We start from the raw sequence: 21612 nt of genomic DNA, 5'->3' as shown, positions 1-21612 counted from the left end.
CTTCCAAATGACTCAGCATTTGCAGGAAAAGTAGCACTGTAGAGACCATTTTTTGGAAAGTTATGTTTGTTTACTTTTATATATTTATATTTCATTCAATTTGTATCAAAACCACAACTGCCACAATGGAAACTCAAATTATTGTATTTTTTACCAATTTAACATTGCCGCCCATTGCATCACCCGTACTTTCATTGATTGCTATATACACATATATATAAACAAATCTAAACCCATATGTTAATTTGCTTCATTTTCTCTCTCCCCCACGTTAGGGGCCGTCCATAAATGACGTCAAGCGATTTTGGACGATTTTTGACACCACCCCCCATCGTCACACGGCGTCACAAAAAGTCAGACCCCTCCCCCCTCAAATATAACGTCACAAAGCTCTGCCCCCCCCAAATTTTTTTAACATGCTTCAAATCGCTTTAAACTACAGTATTGTCATTGTAGTGCGTAATTAATGTGGCGCTGCACTCTGATGCTGTTGGAGAAAACATTTATTAAAGTCTATTTAATTAAGTAGAACGTGTTGTCTATATTTATTTAAAGTTGCGCATTTTGATGTAACGTTACATTTCTCACCCCCCCCCCCAATCGTCACACATCGTCAAAAATGTTTGAACCCCCCCCCAGGTGCATGACGTCATTTATGGACGGCCCCTGATTGTATAGGTGGTGTTGCTAGACAAAGTGCAAGTCAGCGCTTAGTCTAACTAACCACTCACATTCACTCTCATCACCCACATTCACTCTCAGCACTCACATCCACTCTGACCACTCACGTTCACTCTCACCACTCACATTCATTCTCACCACTCACATTCACTCTCATCACCCACATTCACTCTCACCACTCATATTCACTCTCACCACTCACATTCATTCTCACCACTCACATTCACTCTCACCACTCACCACTCACTTCCACTCTCACCACTCACATTCACTCTCACCACTCACATTCACTCTCACCACTCACATCCACTTTCACCACTCACATCCACTCTGACCACTCACATCCACTCTCAGCACTCACTCTCGCCACTCACATTCACTCTCGCCACTCACATTCACTCTTACCACTCACATCCAGTCTCACCACTCACATCCACTTTCACCACTCACATCCACTGACCACTCACATCCACTCTCACCACTCACTCTCGCCACTCACATTCACTCTCGCCACTCACATTCACAACTCACATTCACTCTTACCACTCACATCCAGTCTGACCACTCACATCCACTCTCACCACTCACATCCACTCTCACCACTCACTTCCACTCTCACCACTCACTTCCACTCTCACAACTCACATTCACTCTCACCACTCACATTCACTCTCACAACTCACATTCACTCTGACCACTCACATCCACTCTCACCACTCACATCCAGTCTGACCACTCACATCCACTCTCACAACTCACATTCACTCTCACCACTCACATTCACAACTCACATTCACTCTGACCACTCACATCCACTCTCACCACTCACATCCAGTCTGACCACTCACATCCACTCTCACAACTCACATTCACTCTCACCACTCACATTCACTCTCACAACTCACATTCACTCTGACCACTCACATCCACTCTCACCACTCACATCCAGTCTGACCACTCACATCCACTCTCACCACTCACATTCACTCTCACCACTCACATCCACTCTCACCACTCACATTCACTCTCACCACTCACATTCACTCTCACTACCTACAGACATTTACTACTCGTACTCAAAATTCACTCTTCCCCCATTCGGACAACGGCAAGATCCTTCTGTTTAGAGCACGCGCTGCCCTCCAGTCCTGTATTCGCGAAGTGCAGAAGCGCGTTTTATCCAGTAAGGTGGCGCTCCACTCATTCACTCCTTACAAACAGCGGTCAGTCACGGCTGTTTGCCCAATAGTGTCGGTCAGGAGTCGGTCACCTAGGCTCCGGTGCTGCCTGTTACTCTCTAAGGACTGCTTCATGACGATATTTATTGAGACCCGTCTCGTATTCACACGGCTCTTGACATATTGAGTTGTTTATCGACCGTTTTTCATGTTGACAAATGTGTTGAGCTAAACATAAAATATTTACTCCCATCGCATCTGCCGCACGGCCTTTTGGGAGTGCGTATACTTCTTGGCTAAGTTCAACAGTTGCCAAGAGGCACCAATACTCGCAAAAGGCCGTGTGGCTTCATTAATTTTGTGTAAATCAGTCCAAATTAGGTCAAAGACCATTTGTGGGCACAGGCCTGCGTTGTGTCAGTAATGGTGTTTAAATCATCAGCTGTGCACGGCTCTTCCTGACATCACAGCAGATGAGGCATGTGGCTGATCGGACGTGTAAAAATACTTACGTGGACAAATGTGGTCTATTTTCTGCTTATATCATGTTATATTCTCCACGATGCAAATTTTATTTTAAGTTGTACATAGGTCAAATTACATTCCTTCAGTTTCTTATATAATAGCTCCCTTATACAAGAGTCAAAGTTATTTCCTGCTCAAATTAGCATTGAGGCTGTGCTGATCACCTGTTTACAGCCCTGATGCATTGGTGAAAATGGCATATTCCTATGGAAGGGGCAATTATATCCTTAGCACAACCTCGGGTGACTTCTCAACCCCAGACAGATACTCAGTTTAGTCAACCCCCAATGAAAACTTCAACTCACAACCTTCCCATTCCGAGCAGCTAACTCTCCCACTGAGGCACCTGGTCAGCTCTACTTATACAATTTTGATTCATGTACAGTAGTGTTTAAATGCAACATCTCAGTACAGTATTTAGATAAGTTCAGCCTTCATTGGACTCTATACAATGAAACGTATGTTGTTGGACAAATGTCAAGATAGACAATTAAGCTTTGCATATATGCTGTAGTATTTAATTGAAGTTAATCAGGCATGAAAACAATAGAATATACAAAACTGTTATTCTGCACATGTATTCAAAATATGATTTTGCAAGCAATGGTTACCTTTTCAGTTTGCCTTTCAAAACAATATTATGATTGCATGGGGAGACTGTTAGCCAATGCAGCTTTTGGGAATATTAGAAATAGGATGTTTTATTGTTGGCAAATATAAAAGTAAACAATGTATCTATGGCACAGCGATAGCCTTGATTGGAAAGGCAATAAAATGTTATTTTGTATTAACCACTATTTGCCCAGTTCATCGATTACCTGCATTATGCACACTGGAAAATATAATCAGGCACTTGGGCTATTTCCTTGTACTAAAAAATGTTACCAACTTGGCAATAATTTATTATTTAGTACAACTGGTATCTGTGCCATTCTTATTGCGAAGACACTTTGTTTTACATCGTCTGCAGTAGTTTCACAGTTGGCGGCGATGTTGCAATGTGTAATCCCAATTTGGTCATTTGTAGGTGATTTTCACATTTGTTAAATTTGGACCATTAAACCAGCACACAATGGCCTACTCGTTTCTAATGATTGTAAAGCATATGGTGCGTATTTTATGCTTATTACACCTGCTGGGTTCAAAATCACAAACTTATGCAAATGTGCTACCGCTGGACCATGTCACCTCCATGGCTAAATCGCCACCGTTGACTTAGTGAGAGCGCATCACACGTATTTGTTGAGCCAGGCGAGCAGATCGGCGCGTGCCTCCTTGATGTGCTGCTCGTCGGCCGGACTGATGTCCTCGTGCTTGCGGTGCACGAAGCCGTGCGTCTGTCCCGGAAACACCTTCACCTGGACATCCACCTGGCACTCAGCCACCAGGCGTTTCTCCAGCAATTGCACCTGATAGCGCCGCACGATGGGAATACCCACACAGTTATCATAGTGCAATGCCTAAAGGTAAACAGTGCTTCGATTAAAACAAAATCTACAAGTGATAATCTATAGTTTTGTACTCGGGGGTGTAGGGTTAAGATGCAAGACTGAACGCTTTGCCAAGTATGTATACTTTACCGTGTCCAGTGGAATGAGTGGGTCATTTTCTCCAAAGATGTACAATACAGGATTCTTGAGTGCGTAACGGGGCTTCTCTATCTTAATGATACCTGAAGCACACGGGTGGAACCAGAATTCACGAATATCATGACATCAGTACTCAACCACAGCCATGTTTACCGCTTAATTTGTATGAACACTATAATACCGTAATTTGTATCAATGTATTGGATCTGTCTGGGTTTTGTGCCCCGTAAAAAATGTATGCATTACACACCACGGGAACCTTCCCTATGGCAGTGGCTCCAAGTCATGTGCCAACTCCAGTCAAAAATTAAGCCTTGGTTACAGTCATGGGCACCAAAAATAAGACAAGAGTTTGAAGTTTGGTTGCATTTTGAGACTTTACCATAGCAGGAGACACCGGCTTGCAGCTCGGAGTTTGTGAGCAGCAGGTGATGGACGGCCAGTCCTCCCCAGCAGAAGCCCAATACCCCAATCCGCTGCACCCCACACTCCTTCTTCAAGTAATCCATGGCTGCATCAATCTCCCTAGTATAAGCACAGAGCAACAGCCACCGACACTTCTAAGTGTCATTGGTGTGACCCCATAATGTGGGAGTATTTACACAGAAGTACAAAACCAAAGATCCCTCGTATAGGCTTAACAGACAGTTTGGCCAAGTGCCATTAGCGAGCACCTATGAAGACCAAAACGGCACACGAGGGGCGGGGGGGTAGGCAGCACCACGCCCGATTGCCTTTGTTTCCCTAGTGGCGATCTTTAAACACCGCACCGGGTGCTTATTTGCGGCTGAGTCGACCAGATAATCGTCACTGGTGTTGGCCATGAGACGGAATCGAACTCAGGACGCCAGGCTCATAGCACAGTGTGTTAACCATTGCACTACCGCTTCTCCCAGACGTACACACGCATATACTCACACATGCCACATAAAGCCTCGACAGAGGTATTTTACACAGCCCTTATGTACACATAATATCACAATGTACAAAACGTACGTAAGTAAGTCTCGAGCACAGAAGTAGGAGTAAATTAAATAATGAAAAATAAATGTTCTCTTACGTGCCGATGTTGGTGGCCTGCTTGTCCTTGAGCCACTCTTGAAAAGTACTCCAGTCGTGGCTAGGGCTCCAAGGCTCCTTCCCCAGGAAAAAGTCTGGTACGATGCACCTACCAGAGTACATGCGGAACACCAGATGACAGTGGTAGTATTACTCACGGTTCAGGGTCTGTACATACATTCATAGGTTTAAACCTGTTCCAGCTGCTGAACGGTCTTGTTCATAAAGGTGGGCCTCGTTTGTACAAAGTGAGCCCCACCTCAAAAGTGTATAGCTGTATTTACCATATGAATATTAAACAAATTAAATGTAGAGCTTTTCACATATAGGAAGTCTAACGTTGAAGAGGACTACCTCACAAAATTTAATTCATGCCCAATTTGGGGAGTTTACGTGGGGAAATGGAACATTAAGTATTTTAGCCAAGACCTCATTGTCATTACAACCTTTGTGCCCATGTACCTATGTAACCAGAGTTTGCGATTAAACCCAGCTCCAGCTCCAAATCGGGTATTCACAAGTGTAGTGACGTAAATGGAGTCACTATGGCGTTTAGCGCCAGCTACTGTCACAAGAGTGGAACTGTGCATCTTGAGCCTCTCTCTGGCACCAGAGTGGGTATGACATGGAAGCGGGCCTTAGGGGGCATGGTTCTGGTGACAGTAAGAGAGAGGGGAAGTAAGGAGATGACAGTCTGGATGAACCAGAGAGGGCACGTGACCAGGACAGGTTAGCGAGGGGGCCCAAAGGGTGACTTGAGGGACACGTGATGCTCGATCGAGAACCTTCTGGTAAGATCCAGAAGGGGGCGTGGCCGAAGGCGGAGCGAGGCTATGCTCGGGAGCATAAAAGGGAAGTCCCGAAAGCAATCGCGGCTTTCTGCTGGAATAGAACCCTCGGTGCTACGTCTCTTCGGTCTTCGGTCGTTCCACTCGGCATCGTGGATCAGGCAGTGTGTCGCTGACTTGACCCGTTTATGTAGTTACCCTGTAGAGGTCCAGTAACTGTGTACGTTTATGTAGTAAGTGTCTCCGTGGAACCCACTACACATGTGAAGTGGGTTCTACGGAGGCACACACTTGAACTTGGAGGCAACACGTTTATTACACGACCCCAACAGGGTAACTACATAAAGGTAACACTGGTTAACTAGACCACAATGGGGTAACTACATAACCGCGTCAGTCAATAACACACTGCCTGACCCACGATGCCGAGCGTAAAGACCAAAGACAGAGGACCGAGGATCGAAGAGATGTAGCACCGACGGGTTCCATTCCAACAGACAGCCCGGATCGGCTCTCGGGACTTCCCTTTAATTCCTATTGAGCGTGGCCTGGCTACTAGATCCTACTAGAAGGCTCTGGGCCATATATATCACGTGTCCCTCAAGCCCCCTTCGGGCCCCCCTCGCTACCCTGTCCCGGTCACGTGCCCTCTCGGGTTCACCCAGACTGTCACGTCCTCACTTGCCCTCCCTCTGACCGTCACCCGAACGATGCCCCCTAGGGCCGCTTCCATGCCATATCTACTCTGGTGCCAGAGAGAGGCTCAAGATGCACAGTTCCACTCTTGTGACAGTAGCTGGCGCTAATGCCAGAGTGACTCCATTAACGTGACTACACATGTATAAACCAAATCATACCTTTGGTCAAAGGTGAAAATGCAGTGTCATTCTAGAGGATAAATTATAGTAGTTTAAAAGAAAATATTCCAAATAAAAAATATGCAGCATCACGCATAACAGAACTTTAACTATAAACAGTGTTATTTTTTCTACAGAGAAATAAATGTACCTAATATGTATGTGAATGCTCTAATAAAGTGCTAATGCATGTGTAGTGGAGTAGAACAACACTACTGTCTTGGCTCGGTAAGGGGGCTGTAGGCAGGTGTCACGGGGGTCGTGTCGGGCCGTGACACTCTGCGTGAACCTAACAGGACACGTGACCGGATAAAGGGGGGCCAGGGGCCCCAGAGGGGGTCACGTGGTTGGGGTTCGGGCCTTCCCGAAGGATCGGGGAAGGGGGGCGCGTCCTGGGGCAGAGCAGGCCACGCCGGAGTGGTTATAAGCGGGGCGTGGACGGAAAGCTGAGCTGTTCTGTGCTGTTCTGCTGCTGTGTCATCTCTGGGATGAAGCTCTCCGGTCTCCGCTAGTGGACCAAGCAGCGTGTTGGGCTGTCCTGGTCCAGTGATGTAGTACCCCCGTGGGTTAGCTTATTTAGGAACGGTGGCTAACACCTTATGTCGTTATGTTAAGTGTTGCCTGTTGTGTTAGCTAATAATACAGAAATGCCTTTACCATATTATTTGACATGTAAAAATACCAGTTGCTACATTAGAGGCATTGGTGTAACAGTGTATGACAATGCAATGACGCACGTGTATCCTTGTCCTGCCAGCCAGTCTGCGATGAAGCGAGTGTTGGGCAGCTTCCACCCATAGATGTCCTGGATGATGATGAGGCCCCGAACCGAGGCTTCCCCATTAGCACCAGGCTGAGCCGCACTTAGGTAAGAGTCCACATGTCCAGCTCGCACCTCCTGGCCCTTCCCGCTGTAGGGCATCACGTCTCCCAGCTCGCAGGGGCATGGCTTCGCCTCATTTGCCATCTTTTCTCCCCTTCCCTGGGAATTCTCAGAGTCTGGAGGAGACACCATGTAGGGAGGCAATACAAGTACAGTACAGGGTGGTCCAGATATCTTGTGAGCCCCATTTAATTCTCTAAAACTTAATGTTTGCCAAATGGTGTGTAATGTAATGTAAGTAATATAAAAATAACATGTAATCACTTTATTAAATATCATCATTATTGTAAATATTAGCAATGTCTTTGTTAAGGGTCCAGTAAGTCTGTATGAGAACCAGCATTTTATTTGCACAGGATGATTTGGCGCCATGTCCTCTGAGAAATGTTACACAAATTGCTAGGTCCACTGAGCAAATGTATTCTTCACAGCACTCTTTCAATTCATCTGTTGTCCTGTATCTTTTTTTAAGTCACATCCTTTGATAAATCTCCAAAGTGAGTTATCACATGAGGATAGATCAGGACTTCTATGGGGGTGGGGTGGCAATTAAGCGGTGCTGTCAAATTTGCTGAGCCTCTGCCTTTCCACTTATCCTGAAAAACTTCATTGAGGAATTCTCGAACAGAAATTGCAAGTGGGCAGGTGCCCCGTCCTAATGAGACCAAACATGCCTAAGGAGGTTTCTGGCGCAACACAAGCGTCTGTCATCAGGTGGGAAAGAATAGTCTGCTGCTGAGGCAGACTGTTTTAAAAGGTTTCCCACCTGAAGACGGACGCTTGTGTTGCGCCCGAAACGTCGTGATTTATTTTATTTTATACCTACGTGACTTTGCCGAAAGAACCAAAAAGTATGGATTCAAATGAAGATGTCCAAGGAGATATAATCTTTCAAACTGCGGAACAAACCAATCCCTCAACATGGTTAGATAAGAATGCTGGTTAACAAAATCATCAAATAAATGAGGACTAAACAAATGTTTGCCTGATCTTGCTGTCCACATCATAACATGTGGTGGATTATGTTTTAACTCTTTATAATAATGTGAATTAGTACTCTGGTTTTTTCGGTAAAGTCACGTAGGTAAAAAAGAAAATAAATAATTTTAATTGTCTTTTTTTTTACCTACGTGACTTTACCGAAGAAACCAAAGAGTATGGACCCTTGCAGTCACGAAAACTTCAAATCTAGAATGTGAATTATCTTTACTCCAAAAATAGACATTTCTATTACGTGCACTGCGATAAATTGCACATTCGTCTGAAAACAAAACCTTACCACATTGTGGGAGCGTCTCAAAAACTTCAAGAAACTGGGCACACGCTTCACTTCTGTTTTGTAAGTCACCATCACTTAGCTCGTTGACAAACACAGGCTTGAAAAATTTCAACTTAAGATCATCTCTCATGTGCTTTAACATTGTGGTATTTGGAATGCCAAGTTCAGATGATCTTTTTCTTGGTGACTTTTTGGGCGAGCTCTCAAGTGATTCACCAATTGCTGCACATTGCTCCTCTCTCTTAGGTCTCCCAGTCCTTGTTTCGTCTAAAATTGATCCTGTGAAAAACAGCTTATATTCCCATTTCAGTATTGTCCATTTTGGTGGAGCTTTTTTGTTAAATCTTTCACAGAAATCCTTTCGAATAGCTTTCATAGTTTTTCTGGTTGTTGATCTTTCATGAGCCCATACACTCACTACAAGCCGTTCTTCAATAGAATATGAACTCGTATCGGCCATCTGAAATAAATAGGGTTGATTTAAAACAGGAATGAATGAGCAAGGGAAAAATGTTAAAGGTCAATTAATTGGGGGTCACAAGACATCTGGACCACCATGTACTGTAACGATCAATAAACCAATCGTTAATTGATCGTTACACATCCTCTGTACATGTACAGGTTTTTCCGGTTTATTATAAGAAATGTAATGTATTTTATGATGAATCATACAGTACTGTTTATATAAAGTATTCGACCAGAACAGTACTGGTCTTTTGTGAATATGTAATTGAACTTTGATGTGTTATCACGGATTAAATCACAAAACCAGTTTCAATTTTGTTACATTTTTTTAGAGAAAAGCTCGTGACGCTGACACCATCGCGTGCTGTGGAATGTGGCTTTAAGATGACAATGAACATTAACCCATCGCTGAACCTTAAATCATTAACTCTCCAGCAAATGTTCTGCATAGCTTTTGAAACATGTATACAGTACTGTACTCGGCTTATTTTCTCATGGAATATTTTACAGGACCCCTGGGCGGCGCTTTCGACCGTGCAAATCTTTCGGTCGTTTTTTAACCCACTTCCCGTGATCCAATCGAGCTGACATTTTTCACACAGACTCGTTGTGCGTGACAATTTATTTTCGTGAAAAAAATTTCCATAACTTTACACTTTTTAGGAATTTTTTTTTATATTTAATTACCAATTGCTTAATGGTGGCAGGCAATCATCTGACCCATATGTGGCAGCCATCTCAAGCCAGAGGACGAGAGGACTCTAGCCGCCACGCATATTATAAAGGATTTATAGTGAAAAACTTTGTTTTTACGGGTTAATTTTTTTTTAGTTCAACACCAAGCAGCTTCAGCTGAAATGAAGCCCTGACTTGTCGAATAACGTCAGCTATTAACAATTTTTATTTTATTTTACCAGGTAAAGCCCATTGAGCTACACAGCTCTTTTTCAGAAGCGACCTGGCCACAAATGATAGCTCAACGAAGCGGCTTATCGTGTGGAAATGTTTCTCAGCCAAATACTCTCAACGCATGTTTCTCAATGCGGAGGGGAAAACCGCAGGAAAATCCACACGACCACGGGGGGAGAGACACGCAAACTCCAAATATACAACAGCAGGGCGGCGTCAGGGTCGGGATCGAACTCACGATCCTCCTGTATACCTGGCGAGGTAGTTAACATATCATAGCCACCGTGGCGTCAAAACCATCAGGATTCGTACAGGTGGAGGCATCACGAGCGAGCAACTCTGAACACTGAGTTTTCCTGCACATTGCTCCTTGGCTATGGGTTTACTGCACAATTGCATGAGCCAAGCTGTAGTAAGAGAGTACTGCACTGCAACAATGCAGCACAGTGGGTGCAGTCTGATCAATGCGATCATTTCATCAAGTTCATTTATTTGGTATAGCCCTGTGAGCCATTCGGCTCTTGAATCGGGTGCAACCGCAACAAACAAAACATGAACAAGAAAACATCTTAAAGTGACGAAGTGCAAACAGAAAATCCAAGAAAAGACAGCAAAATATTGCAGAAAAAGCACCAACGCTGTGCACAAATCCCAGTGGGATGCAAGTCAAACAACAACAACCACAAGACAACTTAGATTAAGGCCATCAGTCGAACTCCGTACTACAACAAACATGGTCAAACCAAATTTTTTTTCTAAATCACCAAAATAAAGCCATAAAAGCAATGTAACAGTGATCATAGGAACTGTGACCGAATTTTAACAATAAAGACGTAAGCAGCATCTACCACCAAACCCTGCAGCCATAGCTGGCTGCATGAGTCACTCCACAACAGCAGGAGCATCAGTAGGAGTATCACACATTTTTCAAATGCACCTTTAAAGATCAGCACACCAAATCAAAACACAAGATCATACTTTGCAGCGATCATCCGGAGCGAAACATTGTATTTCATTGCATCTCCATGCGGCGTGCTCACAGTGCTGCCAAATGTTCGCAACGATTGACGGAACGAACACCGCAGGACTACTGCACATGCGCTAAACTGTGGGGAAATCAGCACAAATTACAAACGCAACACAAAGAGCACTATACACATACACACACGCCTGGTACCGAACGCACTGTGCAGCCTTTTAACCCTTTGTGGACCTCGTTACTTAAGCAAAAGCACCTCGAGTGAAGATGTCTGGGAGGAGGCCATTAAGAGCAAATGAAAGCGCAAGTGCAAACAGAGAGCGTAAATCAATTACCTTTGATGCAAGTAGCGCACGGTTTTGTGTTTATATCGCTAGTTATTTTGAGTATTGTTAATATTTCAACAACAAAATGATCGATTTCACGTTAAATGTCTCCGAGCGTCTTGTACGTCATTCGTGTGAACTTGTGGCAACAACAACACGTCGAGCGCGTGACGTCTTTCGAAAGGCATCCGGTGGCGAATTCTATTCGTGACGTCATGTATGCGCGTGACGTCATTCGTGTTAACGCGGGGGCGGGGCCTGAGGTGGGGGCGGGGCGGGGGGCGTAGCGCGTGGGAGGGGGGGAAGACCCCCCCATTATCGACGTGACGTCACACGTGGCAGCATGGCGGAGGCCGGTCAGGATCGAAGGCCACGCTTCGGCACGCGTCTGCTGGAGGGATCCGGAGCGCACGTGTTCGAACACAACGCCTGGTACCCGGACCACAGCCCTCGCAAAACACCCGTGACACTCTGGCGCCTCTCGCTATGGTCATCATCACTATCCACATGGGGCAGATAGCCCCGTACGTGTACACTTTCCTCTTGTCTTGTGCCAATATGCTCAAGTCGTGCCCACGGCTATCTGGCACCAATCTCATAAGTGTCGTCGTCGTAAAGCCATTCTCTCTTAGGTCTTCCTCTCTTTCCGGTTCCTTAAATTTTTCCGAACAACACCACTTTTAGGATATCCTGTTGTCCTTCTCATCACTGTTCTGCATCATCATGTATTCTTCTGTGTGCAACCTTTTTCATCTACGTTGGTCAACTCTTTGGTTCCAGCTTAGATGCAGTAATCCTTCTGTAGCAATGCATTCGAGTGCCAATATCGTATCTGTCAGTCTTGTTTAATGCCCAAGTCTCGCAGGCATACAAAGCCGTACTGAACACACGTGTCCGTAAGATGTTCAGTTTTGTCTTGTCGCCGATTTGCTCGCTTCTCCAGACGTTATCGAATCCTGGCATTACTCATTTTGCCTTTGCGATCCCCTCCCTGTTATGTATTTCGTGCAGTCGTTGTCGCTCTTGTGCCTCGTTTTATTCCACGAGCCTCCGGCGTGGCGGCGATGATTGCAGTACAGGATGCAAGTTTAATTGAAAAGGGAGCGGTGGCGCAACGGTTGGCATTCAACCTGGCAGCGAGCGACTCGAGTTGAAATCGGTGGCCAGTGATGGTGGTCTGGAACAGGTCCTCTACTTCGACAAACCCGCACTGACCAGCGTGGTGAAGTATGGTCGAACAATCCCAACGATGTCCGTCGTGACACGGCCTTGTGAGGCCTTTATTTTTTAAGTTTTACTGTACAGGTTAGATGTCTCGTTACTGCCATTTAATTCTATAAAACGTTATATTTTTATTCTATGAAACGTTATATTTTTTATTTTATGAAACGTTATATTTTTATAAGTAGGGTTTGTTTTAAACAGAGATTTAAATACAAAGGAAAAACATGTTTGGGGGGTCAATTAATTGAGGATCACAAGACATCTGGACCATCCTGTAAATTGTATTCATGGCCAGTGGGCGAGAAAAAACGGAGACGAGTTACAGGCACCCGAGGTAACGAGGGGAGTCCGTCTGTCGATGAGATGGAGCGATGAAAGCAGCTGGTCTGCAGGTGCCCAGGGTGGAGTGTTAACATCGCATCACTCGCACTGTCAGAAATGAGACCGGTTCATCCATCAGTGGACTGACGATGGCTGATGATGAATGAACAAGTACAGCATCATGCTGATCCACTACTGGATGAGGGAGCGACCTCGCGCCGTGCTGATCGTGGGGGTTATATTTCACAATTGGTACCAAGGCAGGGACCATGGATGTTTGGTTGTTGTACAGGATCATGGATTTTGGGGAGCCTCCCATCAGCTGACAACGTCCCGCTGCAACCCACAACACCTCTATCAACATAGCGATGGCCCATCTAAACGCCATCCAGGCTCAACGTGCTTAGCGTACCGAGATCTAATTTCGGCATGGTCCTTGTAGATACATCGTGTACTTTAAAGCTAGTTGATTGACTGAAAAATATTTTACGTTTAGTGTCGTGCGCATTGGAAGTGATGCTACCAGAGCGCTCTAATGAATGTAAAGTATGTTTTCACTCTCATTAACGAAGCTCCAAACGCATGACAGACGGACAGGGTCACAGCCGAGGTAACGTGTCCACAAGACGAGACCAGTGTGTTTTGGGGGTACCGGAGTGCCTTTGAGTGGAACAAGACCGTTTTGCAGCAGGTCGGGTTTCGATGCCCATTACAGGTGACCTGTCAATTCCCAAAGACATGGGGTGCTGTTGTCAAATTGATAGACTGACAGTTGTAGGATTATTGAATTTCATTTTTGGAGTTTATTCATCTCTTTCATAATACTTAAAAAAAAATGTTTTATCAATTACATCCATTTACTCCTTGGTTCTTTAGGTAAGTCACGTAGAAATAAATTAAATAATAGAATACGACGTTTCGTTTGCAACACAAGCAGTCCTCATCAGGTAGAACTAAATTTGTTCTCTCCGTATTGACATGTGGTCACATTTAGATGTTTTATGAATCAAATGTGTTGTGCTGTAGAGTGATTAATTGTAAGTAATCTGTTTATAGACACCAAATTCAGTGCATTTATAGTCCGTGTAAATATATTTAAATGCATGAACTGTTATGTCTACTTAAGTCTAAACCAAAGTGCACCATCTACTGTGAAGTGGACGTTATCAGCTGTGGTTGCCCACCATGTCACGACTCAAACTAAAAAATATTTGGAAAACTAAATACAGTATACTATTTTTTAATTGTGCCGTTTAACTGCTATCTGGCTTCCCTTGCAAAAGTCATAAACCCATGGTACACCTATTTAAATGACTAAAATTAATTGACTTATAATGAATTGCTTATTATTTGGATTGGGAGGTCACATTACTGCATCCAGTAATTGTTCCAGACACAATTCCATACGTAGCCTGCCTCCGTTGTTTTCCCAGTTAGCGGCCAACTATGAGCATAATGCGAGGGGTGGCGATACCTGGCGTGTGGCGACTAAGGTGGGACCTTGGCCTGGTTAAGCGGCAGTGCAGGCAGGTGAGCTCGTGGGAAAAGCCCAAGGCTCCGCTAGGCAGCCGCCTCCTCACCGATCCCAGCCGCGTCATGGAGCACAACATGTGGTGAGTGTGGTAGTAAAGGATCACTCTGCAATCATAGGTGACATGTGCAAGTGTGGTCAGGCCTGGATTATCTGTTATGCTTGGTGCATGAATTCAGGACACATTCATGCCTTGTTTCCATGGCTAGTGGGAAGCTTCCTGGGACAGTGCTCTTACTGGGCTGGCCCAGTGGACCCACTTTTCCACATCATCTTGGCCTGGCTGAACTAATCACAACAATTTACAGACCCGGGCCCCCAAGACACCCTCCACACAGCCTATGCTGCATGCAGATCAGCAGGTTCATACTTCATATCAAAGTGTGCTTACCACTGTGTCAACGCTCCTTCACAGTACAGAAACATGCTTTTAAAGTATTTGGCTGCTATACATTTCCACATGATAAGCCACTTCAGTCAGATATCATTTGTGGCCAGGTCACTTCTGAAAAAGAGCTATATAGCTCAGTGGGCCTTAATAAAATAAAATGGTTTAGTTGAATAGCTTAGTGTAACCTACCCAATGCTATATACAACCTTTATTTGAAGATGTTTTTTTGGACCCACCCTGGCGATAATGAGTGAGGAGGCTTAGAAGGTTGGGAGGGACAGAATAAGAGTGGCCGAGTCAAGGGTGCTTCGTAAAGTATGAGAATGTAAACCCATGTCATGCTACTGTACCTAGGCTGTTCTTTGGTTATTCCTGGGCTTACAGCCTCCGTCCCAGTGGTCATGCAAACAAGCTGAATAGCCTCGTTTGCATGCAGGCCTGCATACTCAGAACTATGACACATTTGGAGGAATTACTTCTTATCAGACTGGACGAAGGACCAAGACCAGTGAACAATGCAGACAGACGATGGCACTGCAGCCTGGCAAAGTATATACAAAGCAGAAGACTTGAAAGCTACAAAGGGCTTGAAGATTGCATATCCAAGGACATTGGACAGTGTCTTGGATTGTGGTCCCGTGATATAAGTCAGACCCTTAAGTACGATAGGTGATGCTGCTACGTGTGGGTCTGACTCGAACTAGAGCACAGCTGCAGGTGCCTGTTGTTTCTGTTTGTTTGCAGGGATCATGTGCAGTGGACAACTGAGCAGGAGGAGGAGGCCAGGCACAAGGTGCAGGAAAATGCAATGCAGAAAGCCTCTGAGGAGAAGCAGGGTATGATTGTTATTTGTTTTAAAAATAATCGTTATCTCTCTCTCTTAACCCTTAGTGGTTATGGGGGTGCCACTGATGCCTTAGTTGTCCAATCTCTCCACCTTTGCCGTTATTAACATGCCACCAATGTACTGTATATAACATGTATTGATAAGGACATTTCTGCATGTGTTTTATTCACAGAACAGTATGAAAAGGAAGCCAGTAATTTTTGGAATGGCTTTTACAAAATCCATGAGAATCGTTTTTTCAAAGACCGGAACTGGCTCTTTACCGAGTTCCCAGAGTTGCTGGGAAAAGAAGACTCTTTGGCTGACCCAGAAGTGACCTCCGACAGAAACTTGAAGCACATAGCCTCTGCAACTGAGATTGTAGGTGACCATACTGTGTGCCAGCAAGCATCAACAGACTTGTGTAATGCAGCAGCAATGCAGATGACCCTAAATGATTGTAATACTTTTCCTGGATCACTTGCAACATTCCGAATCCTTGAGGTATGTACCTAATCCTTTCAATATGTAACGTTTTAAAGTGTGAAGCACTATAAATCAACATGTTGCTTGAATGTAACATTACCAATTTTCAGCACGGTGTCTTTGATAAAAATTGTGTTCTTTTACAGATTGGCTGTGGAGCTGGAAACACAATTTTTCCCATTCTTCAGACAAACAAGTAAGAAGCAAATATTATCATAGAAAGACTCACATACCAGCCTTTTGGTATGATTGAATGGGTTAGCTTTTGTGCATGTTTCACTGTAAGAAACTAAATCTTTTAAAGCCAGAAGTATAGTAATAAATGTGTGTGTTTAGGTTCGTACTTCCTGAGTAGAATGATGTAATATCATTGTTCTGTTTTTTGCAGTGATCCTGGTGTTTTTGTGTACGGATGTGATTTTTCGCAATCAGCAGTGGAACTTGTCAAGGTAAGCTATTAGCTTTATTGAAACAAAATATGTACCTTGTGCAAATAAAATATTTAAGATTTTAGCGGTTAGTCCAGTGTTCTGTGAAATCGGTGACCTGATTACGATTCCCGGCCATGACTTAACACCATTGACGAGTGATATCTTAAACAGTCGTTGGCCACCTCCTTCACCAACCTGCACTGACCAGCGTAGTGAAGTATGGTCAAATGTCCCCTACCACCAACACGGTGTGGACATGTGCCTTCCTCAGTGGATTGACAAAGCGGCTGTGACTTTATTTGCATTTTTTATCTTTAATTACTTGTATAAATACAGTTGGATGCATAAGTATTCCATATAGAAGTGATGGTTATTCTTAAAGACTGTATTGTGCTTCTTTTTGCAGTCCCAACAAAACTATGACGCTTCAAGATGCCACGCCTTTGTCCATGACCTCTGTGATGAAACATCCACTTTCCCATTCCCAGAAGAGAGCTTGGACATCGTAATTTCTATTTTTGTACTCTCTGCAATCCACCCAGAAAAGTATGTATGTACAAAACCAATTGTAAATAATCTGGAGGAAAATGTCATGATAATGATCTGGCTCTCTGTTAAGATCTAATTTATACCCAAGACTTACAAGTGCATGCATTCCATACATTGTTTTTTTGCTTGCAGGGTTCAGGCAGCTGTGACTCGGTTGAGCCGGTTGCTCAAACCTGGAGGTGTGTTCCTCTTTCGAGACTATGGGCGATATGACATGGCCCAGCTTCGATTCAAGAAGGGTACAGTGCTTTAATATTTAATGAATTTAATGAATGGATGACTTATGTTTTTCACGTGCGAGCCCATTTCGATAAAACGTTACTTTTGCATAGGAGACATTTAACTATACGAACTTGATGTTAATGGTAAAGGTGGAGCATGAAATGTATTGCTGACAAAAGGGCCTCTACGAGACAGAGCTGAAGATAACCTCATTAGAAGGTATTTTAAACGTTGGCTAGACGTCTTAGAAGATGTGGATGTATCCACTTTACCCCACCACACGCGACCCGCCAATCGAATAACTGTGGTGTATGTATTGGTACTTCTGGCTGGACAGAGGCATTGGGATTTAATAAACTTGCATCATTGTTTCAACTGCCATGCCAGAAGTTGGATTGTAAAGCCAGTATGCTAACCATTTTACCAAAGCAGCATCCTGGGAAAATTTAACAGCCATCTATTTCTGTGGCTCTGTTGGGAAGGTATTTTTTCCAGAATTAAATGTTGTGCTATTTGTGCCCTTGTAAAGGCTTGCCATGTTGCGGCACAATAGATATTGTCATTATTATTATTTGTCAATTTCTCACAAAAGGAATGCAATTCATAACACGCAATATTTCACAGACGTAAATGACGATGACTGAGGCACGGAGCCAAGCTCAGTGTCATGCAAAAGTGGTGGGCCTTTTGTGTCTTTTAGAAGGAGATGTATTTTGAATGTTGTGAATGTGCAGCCAGATGATATTCTAGACAGAGGGGTATGCCATGGTGAAACGACGCCTAGCAGTGATGGGTCCTGGCCCTTGGTATAGAGAAAAAGTTGTGAGTCACGCTACAAAGTTCTACCATGAGCTGTAGTGCAGGATGTAACAAGTGTAACAGAAGTCGATGTTTATATACTGTTTTGCATTTGTATTACTGTTTTACTCTAATTGAGTAGTTTTTATTGACATGTTTTTAATCTGACAGGTCGTTGCTTAGCTGATAATTTCTACGCACGTGGTGATGGAACAAGAGTGTACTTCTTCACCCAAGGTTAGATATATTTTATGTGCACTACGTGAAATCCATAACCTCAAGCATTACTGTTCCAAAAAGTTTTGGAAAAGAAAGTGTCTTCATTGAAGTAAAGTTTGATTTCTATCGACAGTGTGTACCCATATTAACATTGTGCTTGTTTCCCACTTTGCAACAGAGGAGGTGGCAAGACTATTCTCATCTGCGGGTATGGAGGAGGTTCAGAATCTGGTGGACCGCCGTCTCCAAGTGAACCGTGGAAAGCAGATCACAATGTATCGTGTCTGGATTCAAGCCAAATATCGCAAGCCCCTGAGATGACATCATGCATTTTCATCACCCCAGTGTATTCTGTAAACAGTCGTACCAAAATCGAATGAAAAATTAGCATTGTAAAGTATAACACTTATTTGGTGTGTGATTTAAGTTAATCAGATGGTGGTATTTTCAGTGCATTAATGTAAAACCAAGTTGCAATCGGGACATTAAAGATAATTGTTATAATACATGTGTGAATTATACATTGCCAGTTAATTAAATAACTTTAGAGCGACTATTTTTCTCGAAAATGGACCTGTTTTTACAAAGTGATTATTGATGTTTTAAAACCTTGCCTTCCATACTGTATTATAAACCGAGACAAGCTAGATTGTGACAAGATCTGGTTTTGGTCACAGTGTTTTGTTGAGTTGACTCATTTGGGATATCGTACAGTGTGTTTTGAAATGATTTATGCCATTTATAACGTGAACAAAGTTGTCTCCACATGTGACTTTGTTATTTATACAATACTTTGTTGTGAAATTTATTATTTTTACATGGTAATGGGTGTAATGTAAGGTTAACCTTCAAACCTCAGTTTTTATGCCATTTATGAGACGGTGATGATGAATTATACTTCTAGATTGTTTTTTACAGTTGTGCTGTATCACTGATGTTTTTGGGTTGTACTGTGATTGGCACAATGTCCAACATTTCAACTTGGTTCCTGAAGCTTTCAACATGTGGAGCGAAGTTTCAGACATGCTGTACAATGCGCAGTACAAACTCAAAAACATAGATCTGCTGGTTTGTATGTTTGCATATTGATAGCATTCACAAGGCTTTCTGGTGGTATTTTTTAAAACTTTGCTTGCAAAAACCAAGGTAGCAGGCATAAATACCAACCATCACCTCAATGTCTCCACTTAAGACTGGAAGCTATACCCTGAAAACCCTTGTAAACGAGATTATCTATCCCAAGAGATTTTTCCAGTGAAATATTTTAAAAAAGTTCACTTTTAAAGCTGTAAAAGCCAGAGGTTCTGCTTCATCAATAATGAAAGAAACTCAACAAATGTATCAATAACACTGTCTGAACACATTAGTAAATTTCCCGCAACGTCCGGTATTGCACAAGTCAGAACATAGGGTTATTTATTTTAACAAATGTTCAAACTGACTGCCATTAACATTAATGCATGCATTCTCTTATGATATGAATATAGGACTTTTTAAAGTTTGCATGTGTAATTCTTGAACATATCAATTGTTTTGTCTCAATTCATGGTTCTTGGAAGAGTTTTGTAAATGTCATCTGAAAAAAAAGCATAAAATAGGTATGATGGATAAAATATTAACTTAAACAATATAATTTTTTTTATGAAAATGTTAAAATAAATGAAATCGCCCTGTGTCTTGACTTTTGGGCCACCCTCTATATCTTTTACTTTTAAGGCAGTGTTATTGACGAATTAGTTTTTGTTTGTTCATTTTGCTTGTGCACCACTGCCTACAATAGGTTCACCAAATCTATAACAGTGGTTTCATTACAAACTCGAGATACACTGACAAACTCAACTTTAACTCCACGACATAATTTGGTAGTAGTTTTTACCGCTCAAAACGTAGTTTTTCAGTAGGCAAACTTTATCCCAGCTCACCAATTACAAAATAATTTCTCGAAAAAAAACGACGTTCCTGTCAAATGTACTTTACTGTTACCACCCACTGCATTTTACAGACTGGATATTTATAGAGTACTGTTTATAGTATGGGTGACTTCAAGTGTAAACTAATCCAACTAGCCGTTTATGTATGGTCTGGTTATTTATCTCAAGTCTGGTATGAGGGATTGGCAGTTTTATTAATTACGAGCACGAATTAAAAATAATCCATTGTCATTGGACAAATGCATACTTTTGGAGGCACTCGGGTTCATTGAAGTTATGCATTACTACAGTACTGTGGTATTTAAAAAAAAGTTTACAAATGGAATATTTCTAAACGTTTGGACTGCTCCATAAATTGAAATGCACTTCATGTAATGATGAAACACTATCATATAATATGTAATTGTGTTAAATTACTTTTGAAGCGTTGACCACCTGTTGAAAACTTTACAATAATCTTAAGAATGGAAAGGAGAAACCCAAGGGAATAATGAACTAAACACATTGTTTTAAAAAAATCGAACATGCAGTACTGTTTAGTACTCCGAAAGCCATGGCTACAAAGCAAACACAGCAACCACAACACGACAAACCACAACAAAACAAGGGTCTATGAGTATGATGGTGGTCCGGGCACAAATGATGCTTGTGTTGTACGTGTGTTTTCGGCGGATATGTGAACAGGGTTGATTACGTGAACATCAATAGAATGTCTGTACTGCGACGTATAAATAGGTTGCTGGACACAAATAAACGTGGGAGGCTGATGTATTTATACTTGAGAATAAAATGTATGCATTTTTAAGAATACACGACTATTAAAAAAAGAGGTCAGATTTGTGAACAATATAAAATTACGAATGCACAAACGCGGTGCTTGCGCTGGGGTGGTGGGGGCTTTTGTGACGGACCACGCCACGTGCTTTTCACTTTAAAACACGTGTGCCTAAGAAGCGGTGTACGTGAATTAATGGCACGTTTGTCGCCCAGGGTGCGCAACTTTTTCTCCGGTGTGTGCAACAGGCTTGCAACACACCGCGTCCACACACACACACGTGCTTGTAGGTGATGTTACACACGTAGCACAGGTGTGTGTGTGTGTGCACGGGTGGCAGCAGTGGAATTGTGCCGCAGGGTCGCCATTTTAGCCTTAAACTGCAGGAGG

General features: G+C 43.1%; 2 protein-coding genes across 9 annotated transcripts; one reads left to right on the top strand and one right to left on the bottom strand.

The window, feature by feature from the left end:
- Positions 1 to 2874: 2874 nt before the first annotated feature.
- Positions 2875 to 11727, bottom strand: LOC144720937 (carboxymethylenebutenolidase homolog). Of its 7 annotated transcripts, none has more exons than XR_013585826.1 (8): positions 11528 to 11671; positions 11192 to 11319; positions 8840 to 9299; positions 7415 to 7676; positions 5034 to 5141; positions 4356 to 4530; positions 3965 to 4056; positions 2875 to 3793 (listed from the first exon to the last, which is right to left on the bottom strand). XR_013585826.1 is itself a non-coding variant. In XM_078598121.1 (8 exons), exons 2-8 carry the CDS (start codon positions 8909 to 8911, stop codon positions 3614 to 3616), a joined length of 927 nt encoding a protein of 308 aa, XP_078454247.1. In that variant the 5' UTR covers positions 8912 to 9299; positions 11528 to 11704; the 3' UTR covers positions 2875 to 3613. The 7 variants fall into 7 exon arrangements, 6 of the variants coding, with proteins under 6 accessions (XP_078454247.1, XP_078454244.1, XP_078454245.1 ...); XM_078598121.1 differs by lacking the exon at positions 11192 to 11319 and adding an exon at positions 8387 to 8456 and having other exon boundaries at positions 4356 to 4498; positions 11528 to 11704; XM_078598118.1 differs by having other exon boundaries at positions 4356 to 4498.
- Positions 11728 to 11821: 94 nt separating this feature from the next.
- On the top strand, positions 11822 to 19281 carry LOC144720938 (tRNA N(3)-cytidine methyltransferase METTL2-like). Of its 2 annotated transcripts, XM_078598124.1 has the most exons (10): positions 11846 to 11950; positions 14497 to 14676; positions 15730 to 15821; positions 16005 to 16315; positions 16444 to 16493; positions 16686 to 16746; positions 17135 to 17274; positions 17410 to 17516; positions 18469 to 18534; positions 18695 to 19281. In XM_078598124.1, exons 2-10 carry the CDS (start codon positions 14510 to 14512, stop codon positions 18835 to 18837), a joined length of 1137 nt encoding a protein of 378 aa, XP_078454250.1. In that variant the 5' UTR covers positions 11846 to 11950; positions 14497 to 14509; the 3' UTR covers positions 18838 to 19281. The 2 variants fall into 2 exon arrangements, with proteins under 2 accessions (XP_078454251.1, XP_078454250.1); XM_078598125.1 differs by lacking the exon at positions 14497 to 14676 and having other exon boundaries at positions 11822 to 11950.
- The last annotated feature ends 2331 nt before the right edge of the window (positions 19282 to 21612 follow it).

Source organism: Lampetra planeri, chromosome 10 (assembly GCF_965212315.1).
Source record: "Lampetra planeri chromosome 10, kcLamPlan1.2.h2, whole genome shotgun sequence".
Classification (NCBI taxonomy): Eukaryota; Metazoa; Chordata; class Hyperoartia; order Petromyzontiformes; family Petromyzontidae; genus Lampetra; species Lampetra planeri.
The sequence above is the reverse complement of the archived record's forward strand: the minus strand, read 5'-3'. Positions and strand labels throughout refer to the sequence as shown.

Coding starts and splice junctions, on each gene's coding strand:
- LOC144720937 (XM_078598118.1), bottom strand. CDS start 11,311: ATGTGCAGTAGTCCTGCGGTGTTCGTTCCGTCAATCGTTGCGAACATT. Junction 9,300..11,191: donor CTCCGGATGATCGCTGCAAA/GTATGATCTTGT, acceptor TATTTATTTCAG/ATGGCCGATACGAGTTCATA. Junction 4,499..5,033: donor CAGGCCACCAACATCGGCAC/GTAAGAGAACAT, acceptor TGCTTATACTAG/GGAGATTGATGCAGCCATGG.
- LOC144720938 (XM_078598124.1), top strand. CDS start 14,510: ATGAGCATAATGCGAGGGGTGGCGATACCTGGCGTGTGGCGACTAAGG. Junction 14,677..15,729: donor GTCATGGAGCACAACATGTG/GTGAGTGTGGTA, acceptor GTTTGTTTGCAG/GGATCATGTGCAGTGGACAA. Junction 15,822..16,004: donor AGCCTCTGAGGAGAAGCAGG/GTATGATTGTTA, acceptor TTTTATTCACAG/AACAGTATGAAAAGGAAGCC.